Below are 12,847 nucleotides of genomic sequence, written 5' to 3'. Positions count from 1 at the left end.
TGAAGAACCGAATACCAAATATATATATATATATATATTCATCATGGACGTGCTTTACAGTCCTTTACTCCTTTTTAGATAAAGGGGAATGGATATCTAGGGCATTTGAGGTTTCATTCAGTCTTATAAAATCCATTCATTTTCTTTGTTCACAAGAATTTTTTTTTACTCCTTTCATTGAAACTGTTTAGTCATTCACTAAAGGATTTAAAGGTATGTTTGATACATTATAATAGCTCCTGTAATGAAATAGTTATTCATGTGTATGTAATAGTTTTTATTTTTTTGAGAAACAATTTATATGTAATAGCAATTTAGTAATTTGGTAGCATCTTTATTACATTAATTAGTTATTACATAGAATAAATGACTAATCCTAGCTATTCTAGCTATTCTTTAGCGCATGCAGTATGTTTTAAAATTAATTTATTTCTTAAAATAAAAATTTTCCATATACATCATCTTTTGCAATCTTTTCATATGGAATAACTAAACTTATGAATAGTAATAATTATTCCATTACTTTTTTTTTTTTTTGAGAATCATATAATTATTCCATTACAATATCTTATATTTCTAGAAGTAAAGATTACTATTAATAATGTAATCTCCTTTTAATGTATCAAACATGCCCTAAGTTACTAGCTAGTAGAATTTACAAGAAGAAATACCTGCTAGAAGCAATTATGTCAGATGTGGCAACTCACCAAATTGATGAAAACAAAGAAATGTCCTTAAGGGTGAATTGAAAGTTTCCATGTTAAGAATGACATGAATTCCTAAATAACCTTAAAAGGATCTTGTTTCACTTGGAAGCTTTGAAAAAGAGTTTATAAGATAATAAACAGGGTCAAACAAACGGGAGGTGAGGGCAGCAAGAGTTATTTAGGCAAATAAGGCAATGAGAGGTTTTTGAATTCAAAAAGGCATCAATAGCATGTGCCTGCTCACATCACTCTTTATCACGTGGGGCAACCTTCCCAGTACCACCACACACAAACCCCACTTTGTTTTGACTGTTTTCCTTATAATTATCATCAAATTTCTTTTCCCTTTGTGTCCCCATCTCTTCACATTCTTTATGAGAATTCCACTCTATTTTTACACTGTTTGGTTGTGATGAAAAGTGAGGGAAAACGGAGAAAGGAAACGGGGAAAGAAATATGTGATTTCTGTTTTTTGATTGGAGTGAAATGGGCGAGAAAAAAATAAAATAAAATGGATAGAATTTTCCACACACCTCTTTTTTTTTTTTTCTTTTTTTTTTTTTTTTCAAATTAGAGAGAAAAGAGAAGAGGAAATGACATTAACAAGAAGTACAAAACTAAATGCACTTTTTCATTCTTTTAATTTTAATAATAGGATATAATAGTAATTAATTTTTATCCTTTCTACTCTTTTATCCTCTCTATTAAACATACATATTTTTTTCCAATTTTTTATGGTAAGGTTGGTTTTTCCTTACCATTGTTTTTTTTTTTTTTCTTTTTTTCTTTTTTTCTTTTGGATGAATTTGGTGTTATTGTGAATAAGAAAATTTAATGGATATCTTAAGTACATTAGTTTTTATAAGATATTTTTTAAAAAAATTTAATAGAAAAAGAAAGAAATAACTAATTTTTAGACAACTTTTTATATTTTTCATAAAAATAATATTAAAATTTTTTCAAAATAATATATCAATAAATATCTTAAGAACAACCTTTAACTAGACCTCTGTGACATGAAGTAATAATTCCATTACCAGGATTACTTAAAGGGGTTGTTCTGTCAATGACACTAGTGCCTAATTCAACAAAAGTGTGTTAGGTAGACACATTCCCACGAATGCCAATTAATGTTCTTTCCTGTTTCTTTTTCTTGATATATGAGGGCTTTTAGAGCATCCGTATCAGATGTTCTAAAAATTATGTCATTTTATTATATTAAAAGTCTACTTTATTATTTTGCCACATCATTTTACAATACCTCATTTATCAGATGTTCTATATTTTTACCACTTCATTTAAAATAATATATACAATACTTTAAAATAATATAAAAAATCCTCCACACAATCCAACAGCAGCAACAGTCATAGCAACCTCCGCCACAGCACCACCAGCATCAACCTCCACTGTGGCAACCAAAATCCACCACATGAAAAAAAAAAAAAAAAAAAAAGAAGAAGAAGACAGCCACAACCCACAAACCCAGAACGGTTTTTTTTTTTTTTTTTTTCCTGAAGTTATGTAAAATGATTTTTCTCTTTCCTCTATATTTGCTCCTTGATATCCCCTTATTGTGATCACCTATTTGTATGTACATCATAAATCGAGTATAGATTGAAATATGATACACTTTAAAATGCTTATGATTTATTTCTGTTTTGAAGTCGGATTCAGCTTGAATGCGTTTTACTCTTAAATTTGTTCAACAAGCTGCACAGTCTCCTCTATAAACTTATTTGAGTTATAAAGGAACGTGTTCTTGAATTTGTTAATCTTAATATGAATAAGGCCAAGACATTTCATCTTAGTTTTAATTTGCAATCTATTTAATTTTATGATTCATCATGTAACAACTAACCAGGGAGAAAATGGGCATTTGCCTATTTCGCCAAAACTTTTCAACAAAATGCCCCATATCTGAAACTTATTTAGGGAAATGCCTCTGTTTTGACATTCGATTTTCTAAGAATCGAGTTTCAATTTAAATCTCGATTTTTGGACAATTGAGTTATAGCGAATTGAAAATTAAAAAAAAAAAAAAAAAATTATAGGTCCACGTTCACTATAACTCGATGTTCCAAAAATCAAGTTATAATTTGAAACTCAATTTTTAGAAAATCAAATTTCAAAACAAGGACATTTCTCTAATTAGTTTTAAACATGAGGCATTTGCTAGATATTTTTTTAAAAAAAGGGCAAAAGCCCATTTTGGCCCAACTAACCAATCTAAGAAAGTTAATATCTTGGATATTTCTAAACTGTGTAGGACTTATACTTAACAAAGTTTGCGTCTTTAATCACCGTGCTCCCTTGGTGCGGTAACCACTCCACAAGTATAAGTGCTTGTGGAGTGTAGGAGGAGGTAAGGGCAGAATTCAAGTTTTTAAGAAGGAGTTTCATATCCACAAGTATAAGTGCTTGTGGAGGTGTAGGGGATAAAGGTCGGGGTTTAAGTCTTTAAGAAGGAAAATCACACACATATATAATTAGATTAAATTAGAGTAAAATTTTGTAATTTAACAAAATTTAAAAACAAAAAATTCAAATCCTAAATTTTAGTTTTATAAAAATCCTATGTAATCTTATTAACAATAGATATATTCAAACTAAAAAATTAACAATAAATATATTCAAATTAAAAAATTATATTAAACTTAAAATAAATAAATAAAAAGGTGCTAAGCTTGTGATGAGACCAGTATTATATTATCTATTACTTAACAAAGCTTATGTCTTAGATGATTGAATTATAAATTTTCTAGTTCAAAATTTGATTTCAGGTTACTTGAAAACTTTGAGCTTTATTTCTATAGTAATTAACTCAAGAAAATATAGGTTCTAATTATCTCAATTATAAACTCTCAGAATTTTAAATTAAAATCTTAAATTTCTTTCTTTATGTATATTTTCTTCGAGTTTTAACTTTTGTTTTGTTCCCCCTAAACATTTTCTAGGAGCTCAAAAATTGTGCTTTCCAGCGGGCAAGTCCATCACACTTGCCGCCATGAGCGAAGATGCATCATCATACCCTCCAATCGAGCCGACCAACTTCGATCTAATCGTCCTCGGCACAGGCCTACCAGAATCCGTGATCGCCGCCGCCGCCTCCGCCAACGGCAAAACCGTCCTCCACCTCGACCCCAACCCATTCTACGGCTCCAACTACACCTCCCTCTCCCTCCAAGACCTCTCCTCTTTCCTCATTTCCCATTCTGCCCCTCCTCCTCTCTCCCCACCCTCCGCCCCATCCGACGGCCACGATTTCACCCTCGCGGCTCTCGCCGCCCGCCCCCTCTTCTCCCACGTCGAAATTTCCTCTTTTGCCCCCGACGTCCTCGGCGAAGAACATTCCAGAAAATTCAACGTCGACTTGTGCGGACCTAGGGTTTTGTTCTGCGCCGATAAATCCGTGGATCTGATACTGAAATCTGGAGCCAACCAGTACATAGAGTTCAAGGGCGTTGACGCGAGCTTCGTGTATAACGAGAATGGGAAATTGACGAGCGTGCCGGACTCTCGGGCCGCGATATTCAAGGATAAGAGCTTGGGGCTGACGGAGAAGAACCAGCTGATGAGGTTCTTCAAGCTGGTTCAGCAGCACTTGGGTGACGAAGGCGGCGGTGAGAATGAGAGCGGGAATTCAAGAATTTCAGAGCAGGATTTGGAGAGTCCTTTCGTCGAGTTCTTGAACAAAATGCGGTTGCCTCCAAAGATAAAATCGTACACTATCTGCTACTGCTAGTGAGAGCTTTCTTTTTGTGATTTCAAGTGCAGACTCTTTTTTTTTTTTTTTGAAAATTTGTTGAATATATTATTTCTGCTAAAGTATGCATATGTTAGAATGGTTAGTGAAAAATTAATAAAAGTTAAAACATTCTTTTACTAAAAATTTTCAATGATGAAGAAAGTTATATGAATACCATATCTAATATCTGTTTGGTTATGCTGTTTAAACAAGTGTAACACTTAAACACGTATTTCCATAATACTGAAAACTGAACAACAATACTTAAAAACTGCTAGCAAACGGCCCATTAAGTATTATCTAGTGAGTAAGAAAAACGGATTAGAAGACGTTCACAAATATGTCAATTCAATTCAGTTGCTCACGTAAAAGAAAAAGAAAAAGGCAAGTTTTGGGTCGTTTTCGTGTCGCATTTTTTAATTTTAATTTAAAATCACATTTGTGCTTGAGACTTGAGGAATGCAAAAATTTTGTGCTTTGGGATTCTACATTTGTGCTTGATTTGTACTGAATAAGAGTTTAAAGTTTAAGCTGAACTTGGTGGAGGCTATTGTGTTATGCAAACTACAAAGGTATTGAAGTATTACGTGCCTTTCTCTTTTTACCAAAGAATTTGTTATTTAAGCAATTGAGTATGAGAAAACTAACAAATTGTTGAATGTATCCTAAGTGTTAATTACGCCACGTAAAACTCAAATGTGCTTGATACGATATGGTAGTTTTTGCCAATCTGTGTGACTGAAGCCTGGTTGGGTGATAGCTTCTAAATGCTGTAATGTGGTGTTTGGACTTGATTCCTTTTAGGATGGTAACATTTATGGTTTTTTTTTTTTTTTTTTTCCTGTAAGTTTTTGGTATTTGTTTCTGTGCTTAATAGTTTGTGTGGTTCTGGTTCAGTACTGAGAACTTCTATATCTTTTCTTCCTCCAGGATTATTCTGTATGCTATAGCAATGGCCGATTGTGATCAGGACAATGTGGAGGTTTGTGAAGATGTACTTAAGACAAAAGATGGTATAGATCGTTTAGCTCTCTACAACGCATCGGTTGGCAGGTAGTTTATTTCTTCTTTGTTTTGTATTGACTTTATGTAGTACTGTTTTCTTGTTGCTGCCCACCTACTACTGGTGTAATGTTGATGATACCGCTACTGGTAACTGTGTTGCTTGAGACTTTGTTAAAGAGAAATGGTGTGAATAGGTTCATCAGGTGAATGTAATCTTTGTCTGGATAATGGATGGTTTTGGGGCTTTACTGTCTTGATTGTATCATTAGAGCATTATGTTTCTTGCTTGCATCCTTGAATCAAGAATGTTTGGTTGGTTTTTATTTTAAGAAGCAAGGTACCACAAGTATGTGCTTTTATGGTTCTTGTCCCTCTCAGGTTTCCAAATGCACTTGGGGCTTTTATGTATCCAATTTATGGTCACGGGGAACTACCACAGGCTTTTTGCCGTCGTGCTGCTGTCAAAGGCTGCATTCATGTAAGTTCTAGTCAAGGGATCCACAGTTTAGTTTTCTAAGAGCGTCATCATTTGATAATTCCTTACCATTTTTACATCCTGCTGAATACTTGTTAATGTCTTGTGCATTTTGTTTATGAGGAAATAGGTATATGCATGTTCATACTTGTCTAATCTTATTTGAAATGTACTTAACTGTTTGTATTATGCATTTTATAAGAGAGAACTTGATCTATTTGCATGATGCCTTTAAGAATTGGGAGTGAGTCAATTATTTGCTTTGATTTGGATTGAAATTGTGTGGCTAATAATTGAAAAACCTGGAAACAGATTTCGTAGGAAGGGATGAAACCCAAGAATAGTTAGAAAGGAAAACTTTATTTTTTTCAACTTTGAATAAGATTTTTATTGATAATTACCATATAGATAATGTTGGCAGTACATTTTGGGTCAGGATATTTACCTGGTTGCAGAGATTTGATTATTGAACTTACATCTTCTTGTTCTTGTTAACATTCAACTTTTGTCCATCAGAGAGAGTGAGAGAACCTTCTGTTTTTGCTTTATCATGCTGTGATACTTATCTACATCTGAAACTTCTAATATGCAGGTTCTGCGAATGCCAGTAATTGCTGTACTTATGGACAAGGTGCATAGGGTGTTTTTTATTTTTTTAAATTGTGTTTATTATAAAAGCTTATTATGGCTATCTGTATTAAATTTATCTTCTCATTGCTTGAAAATTTTGCAGTGTACTGGGCATTATAAAGGAGTTAGATTATCTTCTGGTCAAGACTTATTCAGCCATCAGCTAATCCTGGATCCATCCTTCATAGTTCAGTTGCCATTAGCTTCATCTCCACCAGGTCTGGGAAGTGTTAAAAGGAAAGTAGCACGGGGAATATGCATTACAAAGAGTTCCTTAAGGCCTGAAACATCGAATTTTCTGGTGGTATATCCTCCTACATGTAAGATCAAGTTCTAGTGCTATTACTGTTCTTTGTTGAATGAAATAAGGAAGAGAGAGAAAGAGAGACTGACTTTTTTTCCTCCCTCTAGCTTTGTTCCTTGAACAGGTTACATCAATTCGAGCTCTCCAAATTGGTAGCGATTTAGCGGTTTGTCCTTTGGGCATGTAAGTTATGAGTTTTTGAAGATAATTGCTAATCTGTCTTCTGTTTTTAATGTTTTACCAATGAGTATATCATAATGATGGAATCTTTGGGAGGTTGTGCATTTCAATCAGGAAGCATTATATCTGTGCCCAATATAACAATATAGGTCTGTTGCAGTAGGAAGCATGTATAATTTGTGTAGGATCCACAAAAGTTTGTCCTCAGTTGTTTAAGTCAAGGGTGCAATGTTGCCACACACACGCACAAAAAAAAAAAAAGAAAAAAAAAAGAATGAAATGACATTCCTTTCTTGAGGTTTTCATAAAGGCAACAATTAAGTCAATCCCCTCTACACTCTGACTTCTCTAAAGGAATATTTCATTTGTTGACATTGTTCCCTTCTCTTTTTTCAGGTTTGTAATATACTTTTCCACTTTGTGTCATGATGCCAACCAAGGTGAAAAGTTACTAAATGCTGCCATGGATTCTCTTCTCACACTACCTGAGTCTGCACATCCTGAAAGTAGTACAACAGTTCACAGTGAAAATTCAGCAGAAGAAAAGCCCACCGTACTTTGGAAGGCGTTGTATATTCAGGAGCTTACCATGGTTTGCTTCTCAGCAGAAGTCTTATACTTTTAGACTTTATTTTATAGATTATGATGTTATAGTTGTACAGAGTATGTGCATTTGATTTGTCCCCCCCTTCCCTCTCCCAAAAGAAGTAGAAAAACCCCTAACCCTAATCAGGTTGAACCTCTCTTTTTGAGGACCCTTGTGGGATTGATGCTGTAATTTACATATATGCCTGCATTAGGCCTGGGGTATTATCACTGATAGAGAAAGAGATCACTTTTTCTTTTCCTAATTACATGGAATCAAAAATAGATATATAATGGGTGCACTGTCTTTTTCTCTTCATTAAAATATTTCAGTTGCTTATAGAAATAATAATAATAATAATAACATGAGGATCAAAATGAATAAGGTAAACATGCAGATAGGATAGCCAATGTGCTTTAGCTCAAATAGCACTTCCTCCTTGCACATGTATGAGATGGAGGATGAGGTTGTGGATGCAAGACTTACTGAGTGCTTTTGTAATGAATAAAAATGAAAATTAAACACGAGGAGACTGGAGAGGTAACCTAATGGATAGGACTTAAAAGCCCTAAAGGATAAGACTTCAGAGCTTATGCATGTTGACCTTATTGCTGAAACCTGCAGTAAATGTGATTTGTGTATGTGTAGCATTATGGTTGACATGTGTTGCAATCTGATAAGCATTTTATGTTGATTCCAGGACCACTTTGATTCTATCAGCTCCACTCCCATGCCAGATGGAAATCTTAATTACAATAATATTTTGCATGCAACTTTGAAGGTATTTTATCTTTAATTTGACCTTCATAAAGTTCCATGTTTCTTCTTACCATGTATGAGTTGTGGTACTTCTCAACATTACTGCAACTTACTTCATAGCATAAGCTAGTCTGTTTTGGCCCTTTTGGGACATCCCCCATGCAATGAAAGTTCGGGAGGATAAATGAAACAAAATAATTATATAATCGGATGACTATCTTTCATTGATTGTATTTTTTGTTAATGGTCTCTCTCGCTTTTTCTCTTACTTGTCTTGCCATAAGTTTAATCTATTGAGAGATTATGCTTATTTTCATATGTTGACTTACTGACTAGAATTTGGTGGTGGTTCTGGTACTTTGGCAGCTATTTCAGAAGATGTATCCCCTTGAAGAAGTCTTTCCAGAGACAGCCTCGCCTGAGAATCCTGAGGATAATAATGAGTTCAGTCTAGAGATCTAACGATGCTTTGCTGGACTTGATGACATAATCCATCTTACCACGGCTATGAATCATCTTATTTTGCCCACCAATGCTTTGGCTGCAGGAAATTGCTAAACCTTGGATGGTTTGAAATGCTGCTTATTGTACTTGAAAAAGAGAACTTCACAATCAACAATCTACTTCCTCAAATGTTTTTGCAAATTTCTGTTGTATCATTTAAAAAAAAAAAAAAAAAAAAGGAAAAAGAAACAAATGCAGATCTAGTTTTTTTCATTTCAGAAACTGTTATACCATTATTCAACTCTACCTGAACTGCCCAACGGTGGCTGCCGTGGCACCTGTATTAAAGTGTAAAAGATCATACATGCATACATAGTGAGTGATTATTGGTAAATAAATAAATGATGTGCAAATTATTGATGTGGTGTGTAATTATTAGTAATTAAAAAAATGATATTATTGGCAAGCTCAGACAAGAACTAGTAAGAAGTTGGTCACAATAACACTTTATAAAAATGTTGTAAAATAATTTATAGCCCCGTAGATTTAGACTAGAGCTTGCTCTTACAATAAATGAAGAGTAAGTTTAATGCTACAAATTTTTCCACAATTTTGCTATATGACAACTCCCACTATTTTATTTCCATTGTTCAAGACTTGTCACGTAACAAAGTTGTGGAAAAATTTGTGCTATTAGACTAACTCATAAATCAGACCGACACAACATCATGGTTAGAGCTGTAAATGAATCAAGCCGTTCATAAACAGCTTGGGCTTGATTCGATAAAAAGCTTATAAATGTTTGTTTATTTATAAATAAGCCAAGCTTAAACTTTAGTTTTAAACTTGTTTAATAAACGAGTCGAGCTCGAGTAAAAAATATTGTTCATAAACAAGCTCGTGAACACTAAGGTTCGATACAAAAGTACCAAAACAAGTTAAACTAAGATTTATTTATGAGTTTGATAATAAAATTGATACGAGCTTAACAAGTAAACTCATATTTTTCTAAAACTTTAATTAATTATAAGTTGAGATTATTCATCAAAATCAAATAGGCTAAATAATAAACTTGATAATATACTTATGTTGGATCTCAAGTTCAAAAGCATGATATTGAGCTTGAGTTTGAACTAGAAATTGAGTTTAAATTTGGCTTGACAAACGAATAAAGCCAAGTCAAGCCGAGTTTATCCTTTTATACTTTATAAGAGCATCCGTATCAGATGTTCTAAAAATTATGCCATTTTACCACATTAAAAGCCTACTTTATTATTTTGCCACATCATTTTACAACACGTCATTTATCAGATGTTCTATATTTTTATCACTTCATTTAAAATAATATATACAATACTTTAAAATAATATAAAAACATCCTCCACACAATCCAACAGCAGCAACAGTCATAGCAACCTCCGCCTCAGCACTACCAGCATCAACCTCCACTGTGGCAACCAAAATCCACCACACGAAAAAAAAAAAAAAAAAAAAAAAAAAAAAAAAAAAAAAAAAAAAAAAAAAAAAAAAAAAAAAAAAAAAAAAAAAAAAAAAAAAGAAAAAAAAAAAAAAAGAAGACAGCCATAACCCACAAACCCAGATCGGTGAGAAGAAAGAAGAAAGACGGAGAGGCAAACCCATCACGCCGGCGAGCAAAACACCAAGCAAAACACACACACAAACCCACCACAACCCAGAGACCCACGCCGATCAGAATCCGAAGTCGCAAAATCAGCCACAACCCACGCCGATTACAAAGCGATGATGACGACGATGACGATGGCCCTCCTCGTCTTGGACGTCGGCGATGACGATGGCTTGTGCGCCGTGAACGACGAACTCGCGAGCCGTGGCCACCGTGAGCGGCGAACTCGCGATTCTCGCCCATGCCGCTTGCGCCTCCGGTGAAGAGAAAAGGGGGAATCGGTGAGAGGGAACCCATGCCGCTTGCGCCTCCGGTGATAATGGCCACCATCAAACTGATCTGAAATTAAAGAACAAAAAAAAAATCTCACCAAATGTGAAGAGAAAAGAGGGAATCGGTGAGACTTGAGAGAGAACAGAAAAGAATAAAGGGAAGAGAGAGGAGAGAGAGAAGGGAATAAAAAATTATTATCCCATATACCATATGTGAACAGTACCGTTGCAAATTTGCAACGGTACTGTTCACATGTTGCAAAAATTATGAGATTTGCCACATCTCATATTTGGTGTTTTTTGTGTTTGGTGTGGTAAATGTGCCAAATATTTGGCATTTGGCACATTTACCACACCTGATGTGGATGCTCTTACACATACAAGTACAGTAAAGAAAAGTCTTGTGCATGGCATCTCAATAAATATCTACATCTATACTCTATATAAAAAAAAGAGTTTAAATTGCGTCCGGAGCTGGCGTAAAACACTGGTTTTACGCCAGCCAATAAAAATACGCCACCTCAGATTTGTTCTCTAGCTTCACCTCTTCCTCACAATTCCCTTCATCAAAACCAATTCTACATTGGAGTATTTTTTACGCCAGCCAATAAAAACACGCCATCTCAGATTTGTTCTCTAGCTTCACCTCTTCCTCACAATTACCTTGATCAAAACCAATTCTACTTTGTGGAAACATAAAGAAGCCATTGGATGGGACCACAGTGAAGCTTTCACTGCTTTCTTTGTTTATTTCTCGTTCTCTTTTGTGCTTCAAGGGAATGAAGTAGCTGCTCTAGTTCCTTCACAAAGTATGTTGCACCTCCAGTAATAGAAGCTTGGTAACCCTTAATTTTAACCGAAACGAAGAAAGCTTCAATCTTTCGAAATTGTGAAACTAAAGATTGGAACTTTATAGAATTTAATGATATATAATTACCCTTTGAATATAGGAGGCAGGCATGAGAGACCTGAGGACATTGGTCATTCGTTTGGTGTCTTAGGTTGCGTTCTTGGTTGGTCTTGTTCGCTTTCGTTTTTTTCTCTCCCATGAAAAACAAAACTTTGAATCGCAAAACCATGCTCACGGCGGCTCCAGCAACGAATCATGCGACTTGAGTGGCGGCGTGCGTCGGTGTGTGGTGGGGTGGAGGTACGGGCAAGACGCAAGAGGAACCAGAGGAGATTTTTAAAATTTGGTCTGGTTTGATAACGTCTGTGATTTGGATTTAAGAGAGCTGTTATTGTATGCGGTGAGGTCTCTTGGGCATTTACTGAAATAATGACGTAGCGTGTTTTTATTGGCTGGCGTAAAACTAGTGTTTTTTGCCAGCTCCGGATGCAATTTAAACTCATAAAAAAAAGGACAGTTGAGTAGCTTGTGTTTGACAAATCGACATTGTAAAGATTAAAACGCGGAACCGGAGATTTCCTTTTACGTTTGTTTGTTGTGTACAAGTATATTTACATTCCTATCCTTAAAAACTTTAAATCAGAAAAGTGAAAAAGCGTGGGTAGTGTCATCATTTTGACTCTACCTTTCTTGTCTTATCTCTTATTTAGAGGTGTTTGACAGCCAACTACTTTCCTAATAGACACAAAGTGAAGCAACACCGTAAGGGAGAGAAATAGTGAGAGACAAGAACAAAGAAAAAAAAGGGAGTCAGTCAGCCGTGAGAGACAAGAACAAAGAAAAAAAAGGGAGTCAGCCGTGAGAGACAAGAACAAAGAAAAAAAAGGGAGTCAGCCATGACCCATGAGTCAATTGCTTCCATCACAAGAGAGAGAAAGAGAAAAAACAAGAAAAAGAAGAAGGTTGGAGAGAAAGAAAGATGGAGATTTTGTTTTGGTTTAGCTCATTCATTTTTTTTTAATTTTTTTTTTTATGAAAGTATATTTATCTCAATTAAATGTAGCTTCTGCACATGGGTTCATCTTGCATGTTGATTATTACTTGGACAAAATTTAACTATAAAATTGGTTATAAGTTAAGGCTACAAACTCACTTAATAAAATAAATATTATAATATATTTTGAAAATCTAACCGTTAAATTGCATATTCTTTACACTCTTAATACACATGTTAAATTTTGT

General features: G+C 34.5%; 1 protein-coding gene across 1 annotated transcript; it reads left to right on the top strand.

The window, feature by feature from the left end:
* Positions 1-3,616: 3,616 nt before the first annotated feature.
* LOC112029295 (rab escort protein 1) lies at positions 3,617-9,258 on the top strand. Its single transcript, XM_065775982.1, has 9 exons — positions 3,617-4,430; positions 5,386-5,508; positions 5,839-5,938; positions 6,528-6,566; positions 6,669-6,885; positions 6,977-7,052; positions 7,446-7,641; positions 8,336-8,416; positions 8,761-9,258. The coding sequence occupies exons 1-9, from the start codon at positions 3,715-3,717 to the stop codon at positions 8,854-8,856; spliced, it is 1,644 nt and encodes a 547-aa protein (XP_065632054.1). The 5' UTR covers positions 3,617-3,714; the 3' UTR covers positions 8,857-9,258.
* The last annotated feature ends 3,589 nt before the right edge of the window (positions 9,259-12,847 follow it).

The sequence above is a fragment of the Quercus suber genome, unplaced genomic scaffold (genome assembly GCF_002906115.3).
Source record: "Quercus suber isolate HL8 unplaced genomic scaffold, Cork oak 2.0 scaffold_124, whole genome shotgun sequence".
NCBI classification, from domain to species: domain Eukaryota; kingdom Viridiplantae; phylum Streptophyta; class Magnoliopsida; order Fagales; family Fagaceae; genus Quercus; species Quercus suber.
This window is presented reverse-complemented; position numbering and strand designations above follow the sequence as displayed.

What these genes read in the sequence shown, in the direction of transcription:
- LOC112029295 (XM_065775982.1), top strand. Translation starts at nt 3,715, where the DNA reads ATGAGCGAAGATGCATCATCATACCCTCCAATCGAGCCGACCAACTTC. An exon ending in TTGCTGTACTTATGGACAAG is followed by an intron (nt 6,567 to 6,668) that starts GTGCATAGGGTG and finishes AAAATTTTGCAG; the next exon opens with TGTACTGGGCATTATAAAGG. An exon ending in ATATTCAGGAGCTTACCATG is followed by an intron (nt 7,642 to 8,335) that starts GTTTGCTTCTCA and finishes TGTTGATTCCAG; the next exon opens with GACCACTTTGATTCTATCAG.